The 15,589-nt window shown below is 42.0% G+C and overlaps 1 protein-coding gene across 1 annotated transcript in view; it reads left to right on the top strand.

Moving 5' to 3' along the window:
* Positions 1-1,583: 1,583 nt before the first annotated feature.
* Positions 1,584-15,589, top strand: part of LOC143353988 (beta-1,4-glucuronyltransferase 1) — a 43,319-nt gene continuing 29,313 nt past the window's right edge. The window contains exon 1 of the mRNA XM_076787638.1: positions 1,584-1,886. Within this exon, the coding sequence (XP_076643753.1) occupies positions 1,776-1,886 (111 nt within the window). The 5' untranslated portion in view covers positions 1,584-1,775. The remainder of the gene's footprint in view (positions 1,887-15,589) is intronic.

Below are 15,589 nucleotides of genomic sequence, written 5' to 3'. Positions count from 1 at the left end.
CTTGACCAATTAACACTAGCGAACCTTAAACGAGACTAATATACTGATTTATAATAATAACAGGATTTAACTTATTCAAATTTCATAGGTTCTTTATGGTAACATGCACTTGAACAAAGAAGTATACTAAAAAATTTCTCAAAAAAATATTTTTATAACTTTACGAATCGTAAAATAAGAAATCTGCAATCCGCCATTTTGACAGGCATGGTAGTTCTAATGTGAAAGGTTAGTAAGTGTAACAGGAGTTATAATGCTTTTTGCCCCAGAATTCAAGCATTAAATTCAGAATACCCCTTCAACACGCCCAATAATTAATTATGGTCCATAGTGATGTACAAAAAGTCACAAAAAAGAAACTCGCTCAATATAATACCGCTGAGAGGAGCACTTACATTTTTTCTAAATAATAATACTTTTACAAAATTAAGTAGGTAATTGGAATTTTTTCATTCAAGTACTTTGGTAATTTACTCTAAATTACCAAAGAAAATTCTTTTGAGTCGGTGAAAGGTGTAGCCGTCATTTAAAATTGCTGGTTGATTTTTCATGTAGTTATTCAATTTCCGGGCTGTGTGGCGTTTGTTATCGAGCTCGAGTTTTAACGTGTTATTTTAGTGATACCGAAGCGTTAAACGAACGAATATGATAACACCTGTTCATTGTTTCACAGCGGTTTAAACGTTGCACTGATGGTGGATGGAAGTTGAACTGAGTGAAATTTTGCTCGATACAGTATAAACGCATGGATACGTCCTATTGATATCAAATTTCAAGCGTTTTGTGACGACCATTAATCAGTTCGATGCTTCAACTCAACCTGGGTGATGAGGAGATCAGGGCAGGGGGAGGGGGTTAAAACTTCAGTTTCAAGTTATGATAATTTTTTTATACCTAATTTTTTAAGATTTGAAAATTACAGACACACCCATATTTAGAAATATTGTCCCCAGAGATAATTCACCCGTAGGGGCTGAACAGAAGAAACTTTGAGAAGGGAATTCTGAGGCAAAACAGACTGGGAAATTATAATCTATATTTTCAATTTTACGAAGTACATTTTTCAAGTAAGGTTCGTGATTAAATAAATATAAAACTGAAACAGAAATGAAACTTTATTATAGGGGACATTATAGAAGCTAAGAATTTATAATATCGTTCATTCATAAGAAAAGTGACACAACTCAAAAGATGTTTATAAAAAAATGATAATGATAAATATATAAATTGTGGTGCTATACTACTTTATTCCGAATAAATTATTAGCCAAGCTAATTAACCATGTTTTACCATTGTGTCAATGTGACATACAAGGGACACATTAGGTAGTGAAAATACGGGACAGACGAGGGTAAACAAAGGTACAAATTTTTTTCCAGATTTCTGGACAAATTGAGCAGCGTGGCAATGGGCGCGTCGCGCAAAAATTAGCAGTGCATTGCTCATGGATTTATAGCGGCTCGATTAAGATTGACCGTGGAGGACCGTCGTCGTCGGAAATAATCGATTTTCAGTGTCCGCGGCTGCGCGTCCGCAACTGCGTTGCTCAGAGCCTCTAGCGGCATTGATGGGTAGCTGACCGAGCTGTCACTGATTCGGCATAGGCGTAAACAAAACGCGGGCATTTTTTGTTCTGTCAAAGGATCCGTGCTTCGTGGAAATTCCGGCGGCGGTTGGGCGTGGTCGTGTGACCGGTGTCGGTGCAGGTGCGCGGGTGCGTGTGTGCGTGTATGCGTGCCTGGCTTGCACCGGTGTCGTGCGCGGCCTGATGTTGAATGCACGGGAAGCGAGGCCAACGGCAGCGGTTGGCACGGACTGATTGCGCCATCGGACTGCCGCCAAGCGGGCAAGTCTGTCTCGCGTGCGAACACACATCAATGGTTCAGGTGAGTGCCGTACACCGTTTCTTCTTTTCTCTTGGAAAGCATCGCGGTTTCGTTGTCAAACGGCCGCGCGCGGCACCTGTCCGTGAACTTCGCGTACGAGTTGGTGTCACGAGCTGAATCGACGGAGATGCGTCGTCGTGTGACAGTCGACCTGCGAACATCCGCGGGCAACAGAGATGTCGCCACGGTCCACGATGCCAACGCTCTCACGTGGCCGGTGTGCTTTCACCCCCTTGCCTGACCTTGCCGCTGAGAAACCCCGGTTGCGTGAGATACTTTTTGGCAATCACATACCCCCCAAACCAAAAGGATAGCACAAGCGGTCCTAACTTCAATTTCTCAGTCACATAATGTCGGACTATATCCTTAAAACTTAACAGACCAATGCTGCCATATAAGCGGCGCACAGTGGTCTAAAACGCGAAATTTAGTGACATTTTGGTGTAACTTCTAAACTATTAAAGATGTCGAAGCGATATCTGGGGTATAGAATATTAGCAGGTAATCTTTTTTAATGGTGCATAATGTAACATACTTTCTGTTTATTTAAAATAGCTTTTTTTTACTATTTTTTAAATATGTTTACAAATTTAACAATTTTTAGAAACACATTCAGCTTAGTAAATATATTATTCCTCTAAATTTTTGAAAAATCGTTCTTTAAATAAAATTTGGTTTAGTGCCTAAAATGTTTTTTAGTCGTCAAAGAGTCCCGACGAAGAACCCGAGAACCTATGCGATAGCCGCACGGACGCGGGCGACTTTAAACAATAATAACACGTGATATTGGACGAGATTGGAAATAATTCTTACATGATTGTGTAGAAGAAAGTATGCCGAAAATACTCAATTTTGTAAAGTTCTATGATCTCGTATGATACAGAAGATATTCCTTGCGAAGTTTAAGAATTTTGAAAATTTTCTACATTGCATTTGGCATAACATGTTTAATACATTATGAATAATAATTTTTAATCGACAATGGAAATTTATAGCTTAAAGATAAACCTTTCATTTAAAAAAATATTGGAGGGAAAATATTAAAAAGGATCGTCAGGGCATCTCAAAGAAAAAAAGCAATTTTTTCCATGAGAAAGGCTATCTTCAAAACTTCCAACTTTAACCGTTCATTACAGTAATAGTATTTATTAAATTTTATGGGAAATCATTTTCCCATGAAATCCGCTGCTGAAAAGAATTATGCCAGCGAGCATGTCATAAAATGAAGAGTTGAACACGAAAAACACATTTGGAAATTCGTATATGTGGGGGTTAGTACATAATTCTGAAATATTGATAATATTCACTGTTGACGCAAAGTTTCTGTTAACAAATCAATACTCTGCATCGCGTGCCGATGGAATGCAACTACTGCGACAAAAGCGAAGTGATAAATGGAATGATTCATGGCAACCTGTTTCGCAGCGAAGAGGTGGAAGAGAAATCTGTATATAGTGAAATTATCGAAGATTGAATTATACTTGATAACGTTTTGTATGTACCGGCGAAATACTAATGTGCTCAATTCCATGCATAAAGTAGTCGTTTGATACAGGTCTGAAGTGTTCGAAGGAAAATTTAAACGATTTCGGAAAGTTCTCTTAACGCTACATTGATTGTCGCTTACTCGATTCCGGTGGACAATAACGGATAACCATCTATTCATTCTAAAATATTGCGACGATCTGAAACTTCATACTCCGTCGTAATTGGAAAGATTGCGCCATAAAGTACGCCGGCTCAATATTACGAGATTATCCGCAAGCAGTTTTCCAATAATCCATTTCATTTCGCGAATTATTTAAGACAAAACGAAACGTTCAATTTCAAAACGATATTCTTCTTTTTACCACGCGCGCCAATCTAACAGCTGTCATATCCAGCGCAAGAGCTTGTACCTATGATCCTAACAGCTCGTACACGGTGTGTCCGTTTGTACGGTGGAGATTTATACTAAAATTTTTTCCGCAAAAATGTCCTTGACCTGGATTTTCAGGGTAATATTTTGTTATTGCATCGTATAGTACTCGTCCTGGTAAGGAGGCGTGTTTCGGCACGCCTATCCCACTGCCCCGAGGGCCTGTCCCTTTAAAAACTTATCTTCCCACTCCGTAGCCAGACCCCCTTGGAACAAAGTCCCAATTCTTAAGGACAAAACTATGTACTCAGCGTCTGCCCGCACGGGCAGCGATTTTCTTGTCCTGGGCGTACACAGAACGGCGGGCACGAAGCCACGCCCCTGTGGACACGAAGCCACGCCCCTACGTGGCCAGCTACGGCTGTGATACAGCCTACCCCCACTTCCGCTAAGTCACTTGCCGGTAGCTGTGCTCAACTGGAGTATTGCAATGTTTACGATTCTTAGAAATTGATACTCCGCAGAATCTTACGTACAAGATATTAACAGCTACGTGTAAAACGTAATTGATATACTAAAATGTCCATTCATTTGATATCGTATGGGAACACAAAGAAACGTAGGGCATCCTATCTTTTGCTCCCTGACTGTAGATGTTTGACGATTTATTATTTGTAAATTAGGTTACCTCGGATCCGAACGTCAGGGGGCCGCGATCAACGGGATCGAAACGAAAATGGTGTGTCGCGTGGGTCGTGCACGGGTCTTGTTCAAAAACAGTGTTGTCCGGCAATCGGGCGAGCATTAATCCGACGAGAGTGGCGGAAATTCTCGGGGGTTAAGCGAGCAGTGTAAACCCTTAGCCGGGTCGTTGTGGTCCTTTATGTAAATGGATAATGGGGTCTCGCCAGCACTTGGCCGGGTTCCTAGACGACCGGGCACCTGCGTGAATTGCAACGCCGAAGGGCAGTTCATTAACTGCCGGACTCTGGTTCGATGAGAGCCCGGGAGAGCCGAATGGCTTTGAAGAGGCGGATGCCTCGAGGGCGTCCACCGCTGAACAATGTGAATTATCTTGTCTTTCTCTTTCTCATTTCTCCGTCGGTCCGTTGCGTTCGCCATTTTCCATCGACGTGCCCGTCTCCTCCATCGTATATGGCCCCTGTGTGTACCTATCTACGCGTCAACGCCGCCTGGACGCCGTTAATTGAGCTGCTCCGGGCGTGGAAACAATCATCGCGGAATTGCCACGTATGAAAGCGATCTTAATAAATGGAGGGATGAGACGTATCAAAGTATATGACACGCGGGTCCGATGCCAATTATTGTGGCCACTGAGTCAAATAGAATGGCCGTCTGTCGTCGATACGGCTGCGTAATTAACCCTCGAGCGCCGCTCGCGGCCCTTCCACCTCAAACGTAGACCTTTGATTTTCATTATAATTTTGTCTCGTTGAAATAGTGAAATTAATTTTAATCCTTCGGGGACAACGTCTGTGCATCCTAATCACTCTGCTGAGTGTTTTAAAATTTTTTACACGGGATCAGATTGTTATGCAGGCTTATTAGATTTTGGAAACAGTTTTGAAAAATATGTAAAACTCTAACTGGTAAATAAGTGGTTTTCTATTAATTTTATAAATTCTGACGTGCAAAAATGTGAAGTATACGCTGGTACCAATCTTATCAATCGCTCCAACTGTTCACTGGGAGTGTTCGCAGAGCTTGATACGCCTCCTATAAATCATGAGTATTCCCATATATTGGACATGTCACATGTGATCATGGAAAAGAGAATATCGTATCTCAATATGTATTGTGCAGCTTGCATTGGACGTGACCATATTTTCTGCTACGTCTGCATACATATGTAACTGTCATGAATTCCGAAAATTTCAAAGCGAAGTCGTTAAATATTCACGTTTAAATTATCTCTGTTGCGCCTCAGGTTTTGCAATACGTGATCTTCATGGCAAATTAGTAGCCTCCTTTATGGTGTTGTTAATCCGCTTTACTTTCAAATTATCCATCGTTATTGTCTAACTGCGTATATTAAGTTACGCACGAACTATCTTACATTCAAATTCCATTGTTAACTCTAAAATTAACTTATTAACGATTTTCGATCGCTCCAGAGATTTTCTCAATTTCTGGGTCACATACGCTCATTTTACTTTTCAAACTGTGTGTAATATTTCGTAACTTTCTTGATCAGCTAATCCCATAATGGGTGGGATGCGAAAAACTGTACGTTATGCGAAAAATTGAAACAGGTTTGAAAGCAGAAAAGAGTATCATAAATAGGAAATGAACAAAGAACGTGTCGCTCGTATGCTTTACTATTAAACGGAGAAAAAGTAGTCGAGAATGTATAATACACCTCTAGACCAGAGCTGCTCAACATGCCTATTAGCGGGTAAGGGCGCCCGCCGGTGCCCGTGGGCGCAGCGGAATGGGGATAGACCGTAGCACAGCCGTAGCTTGCCACGTAGCTCTGACAATGCGTGTGACAAATACATGCGGTCTTGCCCGCAGGGGCGTGGCTTCGTGCCCACAGAGGCGTAGCTTCGTGTCCGCAGGGGCGTGGCTTCGTTCCCGCCGTTCTGTGTTTGCCCAGGCCAAGAAAATCGCTGCCCGTACGGGCACACGCTGAGCAGCTCTACACTGTAATAGCATTTTCCCCCTAATATTTGGTCTGGGTTCGTTTTGAGGGATTTTATGCAAGAAAGGCGCGTTTATTTTACGAGGATGTTAATTTGTATTATATTTTCAAATATTTGAACTAGATTTACAGTTAGACTGCGGATTTTATGCATATACGATAAAAATGAGTGGACGAACTGCAAACTAGAAAAGATATTTAAAGGATTTGAAAATACTGTTGTAATATATTATCAAAAAAATAAATAAGCGGCGATGTAGGTTCTGTGTCTTGTAATTAATGCAGACAATATTTATTTCGCATTAAAACCGCAAGTCTAGTTATAGTCATTCGCAAGGCGTTCTCAAAACTAACCGGAAATAGTTTCTGTTTACCATAAATGATGCAGACAATTTTTCATTCCCATAGAAACCCGCAAACCAGTGGTAACATTCCAACTACAATGAACTCTCGATATATGTCGTCATCACGGCTGTTTGCCAGCGGCGTATATCGTCCAGGAGATATACCCGAGCCTTGTTATGGTTACACTCCTCGGTGTCCAAGGCCTCTCACGGGGTATACCCCGCGGTAGTGGGGATAATTCCGCGACGTTTATCATCCGGGCCTTGGCGACATATGTAGAGAAATCACTTTATCGCGTCTTCTAGCCATCCTCCGAAAACACGAATTTGTCTCAAAATTCGCAAACGGGTACACTCACTTTTCAACTATTATTTCGTCGAAAGAATTGCATCGATTTCGCGAAACCGTTATTGTCCGTTGGAGTGAAGTGACCCAGTCGATTGAAAGAATTAATCGAATCGTCTTGCTAACAGCCGCGCGCGCCTGTTCCGAGCAAATGCGTAAAATCCAGCAATCATTCATCAGACCGGTGCGTTCGATTCAACGCTCGCGATCAAGGTTTCCGTTGGCAAGCGGTGAAAGCAAGCGATCGCCGGGATCGAGCTATCATTCATAATCAACCGCGGACTATCGGTTGACCGACGCGCGACGCGACGCGACGCAACGCGACCTCGAGCTGCCGAGTAGTTCGTAGGGGAGAATACGAAGCGTGGTAGCGATCGGCGAGTTCTCCCGTCAGCCGCGATACGTGCAATTTATCCGCCTCATAGGCGACTGCGTGTATCCGAAGTGATTCGGCCGATTCCGATTCACGGCACGCGAGAGCCAGTGATCGGTGATCGGTGATCGGTGGGGACGGATAGATAGATTTCTGTTGTTCGCTCCGGTAGCTTGTTTGATTTCAATCATTTTCGAGTGTTTTCAATACATTTTCGAACTGTTTTCGACGGGAAACCAGCGCGGCACGGCCGGGGTATATTGTTTTATCGTTTCCTGGCGTTTTCAATGGGGTTGACACGCTACATACAAATCGAGAACGTCGAATTACATCCCTCGAACTGCCACCTACCCTTCCCACGCCCCCTAACGCCCTTCGCGCCTCTTCCCCTCACTCTGGCCGCGGCTTTACCGGATGTCGTCTGATTTTCCGTGTGCGCTTCATCGAATTATTTTCCGGACGTTTCGCGCTTCCGTCGCACGGTTTGTTTATTTTCGCCACGAAACTTCTATTGCTCGCTCGATTCGATCCAATCTTTTAATCGAACCGGCGCACGACGCGGCGCGGCGCGGCGGCACGATGGATTTCCCGTGTGCGTCACGAAACCGCCCGGTTGCGTTTTTGTTCGCGGCCAGTTTAAGGGGTTTTGCACAACCGCGACTGCGATACTGAATATACACCGCGAAAAAGCTATAAGACATATAGGGAAATGAATAAAAAGTGTATTCTAATAAAAATTTGTTTCTTCCATCAGTTCTGATGTTATTGTTTATACAGGGTGGTCCACGCAACTTGAACACCTAAGTTCCTATAACTATAACTTCCAAAGGATGCGTTGCACGAAAAAGTTTTGTATACAGAAGTTGCATGTTATTTCTTTTACAGGTGGAAGTATTTCGGAGATTTGAAGGTCGACTTCGTTTTTTTAAGTGAAATACTATATTTTTTGGTACCAAAATATAGAAGAATGTCGAATTTTGAGTAAAAAAGTATTGACCTTCATTAGCCCTAAACCTAATAATGAACGAGTAATTTCACATTATTTCCTGAAAATTTTCTTACAAAGAAAAAAAAAATCACTTAATTTCCTTTTTATTTTTCTAACCTGATATTACGCGAAGAAAATTTTCAGGAAATAAAGTGAAATTACTCGTTAATTATTAGGTTTAGGGCTAATGAAGGTGAATACTTTTTTACTCGGAATTTGGAAGTTATATAGGTGTGCAAGTTGCGTGGACCACCCTGTATAGCGACACTTTATACGGTTCTACACTTTCCTTCAAGCTACGGTTCAAAGAACATTAATAATATGTGAAAATATTAAATACATGTGGCACCTTTTAGGAAGAATCAAATCATAAATATCATTTCACCTTATTAAGGGTGTCCCAAAATGACCAGACATTTAAATTTATTAATAAAGCGTATTTTTTTTCTTTTTTGAAAAGTATGAATGTTTTTATTTTAATATAACGTACAAACATGGAGGTTATGTGTGGAACGTTCACTCTTTTGACGAAATTTTCGATAACAGTTTGGTATAATTGCGGACTAATTTCAGTAATGCTGCGTCCAATTGCTTCCTTGCGCTCCGGAATAGTCTGTGGATCATTGGCATACACTTTTCCTTCCAGAAAACCCCAAAGAAAAAAGTCCAATGGCGTCAAATCGCACGATCTTGGTGGCCAATTCACATCGCCGCAGTGCGAGGTAACACGACCAGGAAATTTCGTCTGCAGTTACTGCATTGTTCCGCACACAGTCTGGCATCTTGTTGGAAGAATATGTCTCCCAAGTCCATGCAATTCAATTGATTCCATAAAAAATTGGTTATCATGTCACGATAACGAACACCAGTGACAGTCACCGCATTTTCAGCAGCATTCTCAAAAAAGTACGGCCCAATCACTCCTCCAACCCAAAATCCGCACCAAACAGTGACTCATGGTGGATGCATGGGAAGCATCATCATTCATCATTCATCGCTGAAAATGATTTTGCGAGATGGTGCGTTATGATGACCAAAATCCGTGCGGACTTCTCGAACCGTTTCTGCAAAGTTTTCACCATTTTTGTAGTGAATTTTCACCATTTCTATGCGTTGCTCGATCGTGTAATTCTCCAGGACTAAACCTCAATACTTCCTGATGCCAGTTGCCAAAGATTAGTACTCTATGTTCACCACAAAAAAGATGCCGCGTAATTTAAAATGTCAGGTCATTTTGGGACACCCTTTATTAATAACGTGTAGCCCTTACCCGTCAAAAATGCTTGAAATCGCCACCTTTAAAGACACATAACTTTGAAACCAGTGAATTCCTAACGCTAAACCTTGGATTTTTGGCATTTTCTCGGCAAAATCTACGGGATTATATTTTAAAAGGTCAAATATTTGTGGTCCCCTGAGCTAAAGTTTCACCGGGAAAGGTTTAACGATATTTCTTGGGCGACCAAAATAAGGGAATTAATGTAATTGGAGGCGTGATTAACGTTTGAGCGATGTTCCTCGTTAGTACCTCAACCTAGTGTTCAATCTGGAAGAAAGCACGAAGAAAAAGAGATCGATCCGTGGAAAGTCGCAAGTTGGCGTGTGCCCTTAAGCGCACGGCTACGACGTTCTTGAACGTATCGTTTCCATCGTAGAACACTACGAGTCACGACAGGCATTGGAGTAAGTTGCAAGTGCAATTGCGTTTCTTCCGCATTCTTCGGCGACACGCGACATGCTGTTTAGCCCCGGCTCACGACAAAGCCCGCTAATTACTCGCAAAAGGAAGCGCGCGGCGACGTCACTTGACACGATTTACATTTTCAGAAGACGATGGCCGGGCAGAAAGCACGTGGGTCCCGCGGATGCGGCGCGTGTCCCGACGACAGTTCTCAACCCGTCTACTTTTCTTTTCCTCCTCGGCTCGTTCTTGTTGTGGCGGGCTGTTCGCGGCAGATCCAAGAATCAGAGCTTGTTTAATTATCTCGGTAGTTATGCAAAGCAAATACGTTCACCGAGGGGGAAAATTGAAGACTCGCTTAATTATCGCGTAAAGACGTGAAAGAAGGTGAACAGGAAGCCGAAGAAAAAGAGGACGGAACGGTACGGTGAAGAAGAACTAGGGTAGAAGGAGGTGGGATCGGACGAGAGGCCGAGAGAGAGAGAGAGGATGGGAGCGGAACTTAGGTTACGGCTGTTTAATTGCAGCGGTCCACCACTCGACGAAAGTGGCTTTCCAGCTTCCGCGGACTACGACAGTTATGCCTGACCCACCTCGGCCAACATTTTCGTCGGGCGCCGTTTATGAAAAGAAATCGCTTTTTCAGATACCATCGGGCCTGACTGATCTTTTTGGTCCTTGCGCATCCGAAACGGGGAGATCGCGAGTATGATCCAGATCGAGGGCCACATTTAGTCGGGAATGCAAGCTCTTGACTTCGGCTCGATGCTAGTCGTCGTTCGTAGGTCAGTTTTCTACGAGTAGGATCGATCGCATTAAGTGAAAATCTGCTAATAAGGGAACTCTAAACGAGCGACCTCTTCTAGGCCAAATATTTAATCATCCGTTAAGTTTGTGCTCATTGCTCTGCTATTTAGATTAATCCTCGGAGTATGAACCCTTCGAAAATGACGATGGTGGGTCAAAATGATCTAGTATATGTGTACATGTGTAGATTTTGTTACACTTTTGTTAACGACTTTTTGAACTAGTTTATACACTATCTCTACTTTTAAAGTAGAACTTAGAAGTTTAAATCTGCGATTAAAACATCCTTAAATATGATGAAAAATCACTCTTTCGTCCCAAAATCTTTTTCCAACTTTTTGACAATGTTACTATGCAGAATTGTGGTTCTGCAATACTCTCCAATGTTTCCTTTTATCGATTCGATATTGTCCATTTTTTTTTTTTGAAAAATGTGCTACATGTGCCCATGTGGTGAAGCAAAATCTGAAGATGTAGTGAAAATGTCCAACAGAAGTCAAGTAATTCTTTTTTTGCATGTTTTGTTGCAACGTTATTTAAAAGATATCATTCTTATTTCTTTAAAATGTTTATCAGTTCCTTTTTAGTATATTACACTACACTAGATAGGCAACGTTAACCATGAAATTAACGTACAGTGATAACCACCACCATTTTGCAAACTGACATTTTACTTTAAAGTATCAATGAATTTTTTAATAAATATCTACATCGGAGGCGAGGAAACTACAAAGGGGGATAGAAAATTCATAGTTTATTCAAAACAATGAAACAAGCAAAGAAACTGGGTTGACAAAAGTGAGTTTAATTCTACATTTTTTTTAGCACAAATTTGATGCTCAAACATTTCGTTTAGTTTTATTTCTTTGAACCTCCGTTGCTGATTATTATCACAGCTCATAGCCTGTTTGGTATAGTAGGATTTCAGGAAAAAGAGGGAACCCCACCGCTTCAGCGAGAATCGAACCCGCGACCTCATTGGTGGTAGCTGATCAGCTAACGCGCACACCCACGGAACCCACCGAACTGTCCTAATCTCCATACGTTTTTGGTCTGGGGGGTCCTGATCCCATAATATACTTGCAATTAATCCCTTGCCGTACGATTATCTCCACGATTGCAATAATTAGAACCTCTGTGTTTGTAATAATTCGACAGAAAGTGGAATAAAAATATTTATTGTAAGTCTACATTTACTTGTGGAATAGTAAATGAATATAGTAAATAAATAGTATTGTAAATATTTCTTATGCATCCCTATTCATAAAGGTACAGATCAACCGCGGGGAAGTATTGATTTTTTTAAATCACGAACTTTGGAGGTCTCTTGAGAAGCCGACCAATTAGGTGTGCCTATCTGCGATTATACAAGCTATAGCTATTTACTTACACAGAGATGTGCCGATTCGCAGAGTTTAAATTTACAATTTTTGAAAATCTATGGAATAGGCTGAAGGGGGTGAGGGGGGAATTACTGTGGGGGTACCAATTACAGTGAACTCTCGATATATGTCAACAACACGGATCTTGCCGTGTTATGTTTATACTTCTCGGCGTCCGAGGCCTCTCAAGCTTCGCGGCCCTTCATGAGGTACACCCCGCGGTAGTGGGGATAATTCCGCGAAGTTTATCATCCAGGCCTTGGCGACATATATAGAGAAATCACTGTACTCGTGCCTATATTAATTATACTTATTTTTAAAGCATAATGAATATTTAAAAAGAGATATATATTAACTGATTTCAATGAAAAAAATTGAATATCTCTTTTTTAATATTCATTACGCTTTCAAAATAAATCTAATTAATATAGGCATAGTAATTGGCATCCCCGCCACCACAAATTACATTCAAAAGCAACTGGTGAAGTTCCATTCTGACAATGAGTTTACTATCCTAGTAAAAAGAGTAACGACAAAATCAAATTCTACAATTCGGGAAAATTCTTCGGAACTCTTAAATTGGTCTCTTCGTAACGATCACCGTAAAACTAACAAAGATATGAAGGTTGTCCCTGTATTTGGGTAAATTTATCAGTGACCCAATTTGTCGATTTAATCTAATCTAATATAAACATCGGGGCTCCAGACATTCTTCCAATTGATAGTACACGTATACAAGGTGTAACAAAATGTCGTGTCACGGTTCCTTCCGGTGATTCCACAACTTTGGATCTGCACGGATCTGTATAAAGAGGTGACGTTGCAAAACTGACGGTGATTGAGAAATTCGAGTTTTTGAGTTTCTCCAATTAAAATCTCGTGTACAACGAACGAGTATTCCGTGCAATGAACGAGGTAACAACGAGCGAGGTTCTACTGTATAATGTTTCATAATGAATAATTAACACTTTGATCGCCAAACTAGAAACCCCCAAAATTCCATAAAATCAAAGTAAGTTATTTAATGAAATAAAAATTGAAAAAAATTAAATGTATGGTACTGAGTAGTTCTCCAACTTTCTTGCATATTACAGATCCTAATCAAGTTTGGTACAATGAATATATCAACGTAAAAATTTATTTTAAAACCTGCACAAATAATTCCGTCACCCACATATGGGTGACGTGGCATTCAACGTGTTAAACAAATGACCTATGATAATACGATTCGTTCATAATTTATACAATTTGTGACTGTACACTAGGCGAGTACGGGGTTGTACTCTAAATGTTGAATATACAGAGTGTCCCAAAAATGTTGTACTTCCTTGAAATGGAAGATTCTTGAGTTCATTCGAAGTATCTTTTTCCTTTGCGAAAATGCTCTCCGCGGCTTCAAACAAACGCGAACCAATCAGGACGCGACAACACCAGACGGATTCCGGCTCGACGGCAAGTCCGGCTGAGCGTGGCGTTGCCATTGGCCGAGCCGGAATCCGTACGCTGTTGCCGCGCCCCAATTGGCCCGTGTTTCTTTGCTAATAACTCCTGAACGAAGCTGCGGAGAACATTCTCGCAAAGGATAAAGATACTTCGAATGGCCTCAGGAATCACCCGTTTGAAGGAAGTGCAAAATTTTTGGGACACCCTGTATTAGCGAACTGAAAGCGTTAACCGCTTCCACCGGCAGCAACATTCGCCAACGCTGGAATCACCATGCCATAGCATCTTGTTACACCCTGTATATACGGTTGCTTATCTCCTAGCGAGATAAAGCGAGAAAAACGGAGGCTCAATTCGCTTATTATCACAAACCGCATCTCCTCCCAGTGGCCCTTTCATCAGTTGTGTTTGGGTAGACGGTGGCCGCAGTCATAGACGTGGTTACGTCATTTCAGCGCGAGCAGAGGAAGAGGACGAAAGAAAGAAGGAAAGAAAGAAACAGAAAGAGAGAGAGAGAGAGAGAGAGAGAGAGAGAGAGAGAGAGAGAGAAGGAGAGGGGGTGGGGGTAGGAGAGTAGTGGGAGGCGAGGGAGTTTCAAAGAATTACCAATTCTAAGGTTTTCAATGCCGACGCCGCCTTGGACGCTTCGTTTGTGAGGAGGGTAACAGCGCGAGGATGAAGGTAAGAGGGTGGCGTAACAGGAAAGCTCAGCGGCCGGAGGGGTTGTGGAAGGGATGACGGTGGTGGTCGAAGAGAGAGTTGCCGTAATGAATGGTATTCAGTTTATTCCGGGCTAAGTTACGTTGCCACCGACCTTACTACGGCGGCACCCGGCATCCACCCGCCGAACTAGAAGTAAAACGGGACTCTAGTGAAATTGAAAAGCGGAATTGACCCTTTATCCCCCAGCCTCCGATGCTCCCGGCTGTTTCTTCTATGTAACCTGTCGTTCTGTGTTATATCTCCCGTCTCTTCCCTCGCTCCCCCGGCCGTGTACACCTTCCTCCCGTGTCTTAACGAGCAAATCGAGAGCTCGCTGCGAAAACTCGACTCGGGTATATATATAGATATAGATGTACATAAACTATTCAGTACCTTTGAGAACCTTTTTCAAGGGGTAACCGAACAGCTACGGAGCACGTCACAGAAAGTTCTTTCCTCGAGCCGAACCGCGCACATCTTCCTGATAGTGAAACGCGATAGGCACCGAGAGCCCGGTACGGTAGGCCCGTTACGATTTTCGAGCGAGTTTAACGGTTCCTCCTCCCGGGAGCCTTGCGGAAGTAGGAACCGCCATGGGTCGGCGTTTCCTTTACTCGAACTTATTGTCCGTTGGTTAATAACCGGTTTCGGAAGCGGTTTTGGCTGCGTGGACGTGGTAGGCTAATTAAGAGATGCTTGGCGATCGAGAGATTGCCTTGTGATTGCTATCGCTAGACTGCTACGCTACTTTGGGTAGCGTCTTTAAGGTCATTTGAAGGTCCACTTTGTTTTTCAAATGGAAACCCATATTTTTTATTATGGGATCTTATTGTACGTAAAAAGACCAGTAATTTTCGTAGGATACTTTTTTTTATCTGCGCACTAGTTTCGGAGATATTTAAAGAGAAGTAGAGCGAGACATATGATTGTGCAAAATTCTTTGACGCAAATCGTTGATGTTTTCCAGTTGTACTAGCATGTACCGTTTGAAAACAAAATTGTCCTCCATTGATCTCTTGTTTATGTTGTGTGTCTTTCAACGTAAGATTCTACTATTTAGTCAAGTGTGAATCATCGTAATAAGAGATACTATATCGTAGTACAATTAATTGTATAA

This window comes from Halictus rubicundus, chromosome 5 (genome assembly GCF_050948215.1).
Source record: "Halictus rubicundus isolate RS-2024b chromosome 5, iyHalRubi1_principal, whole genome shotgun sequence".
Lineage (NCBI taxonomy): Eukaryota > Metazoa > Arthropoda > Insecta > Hymenoptera > Halictidae > Halictus > Halictus rubicundus.
The sequence above is the reverse complement of the archived record's forward strand: the minus strand, read 5'-3'. Positions and strand labels throughout refer to the sequence as shown.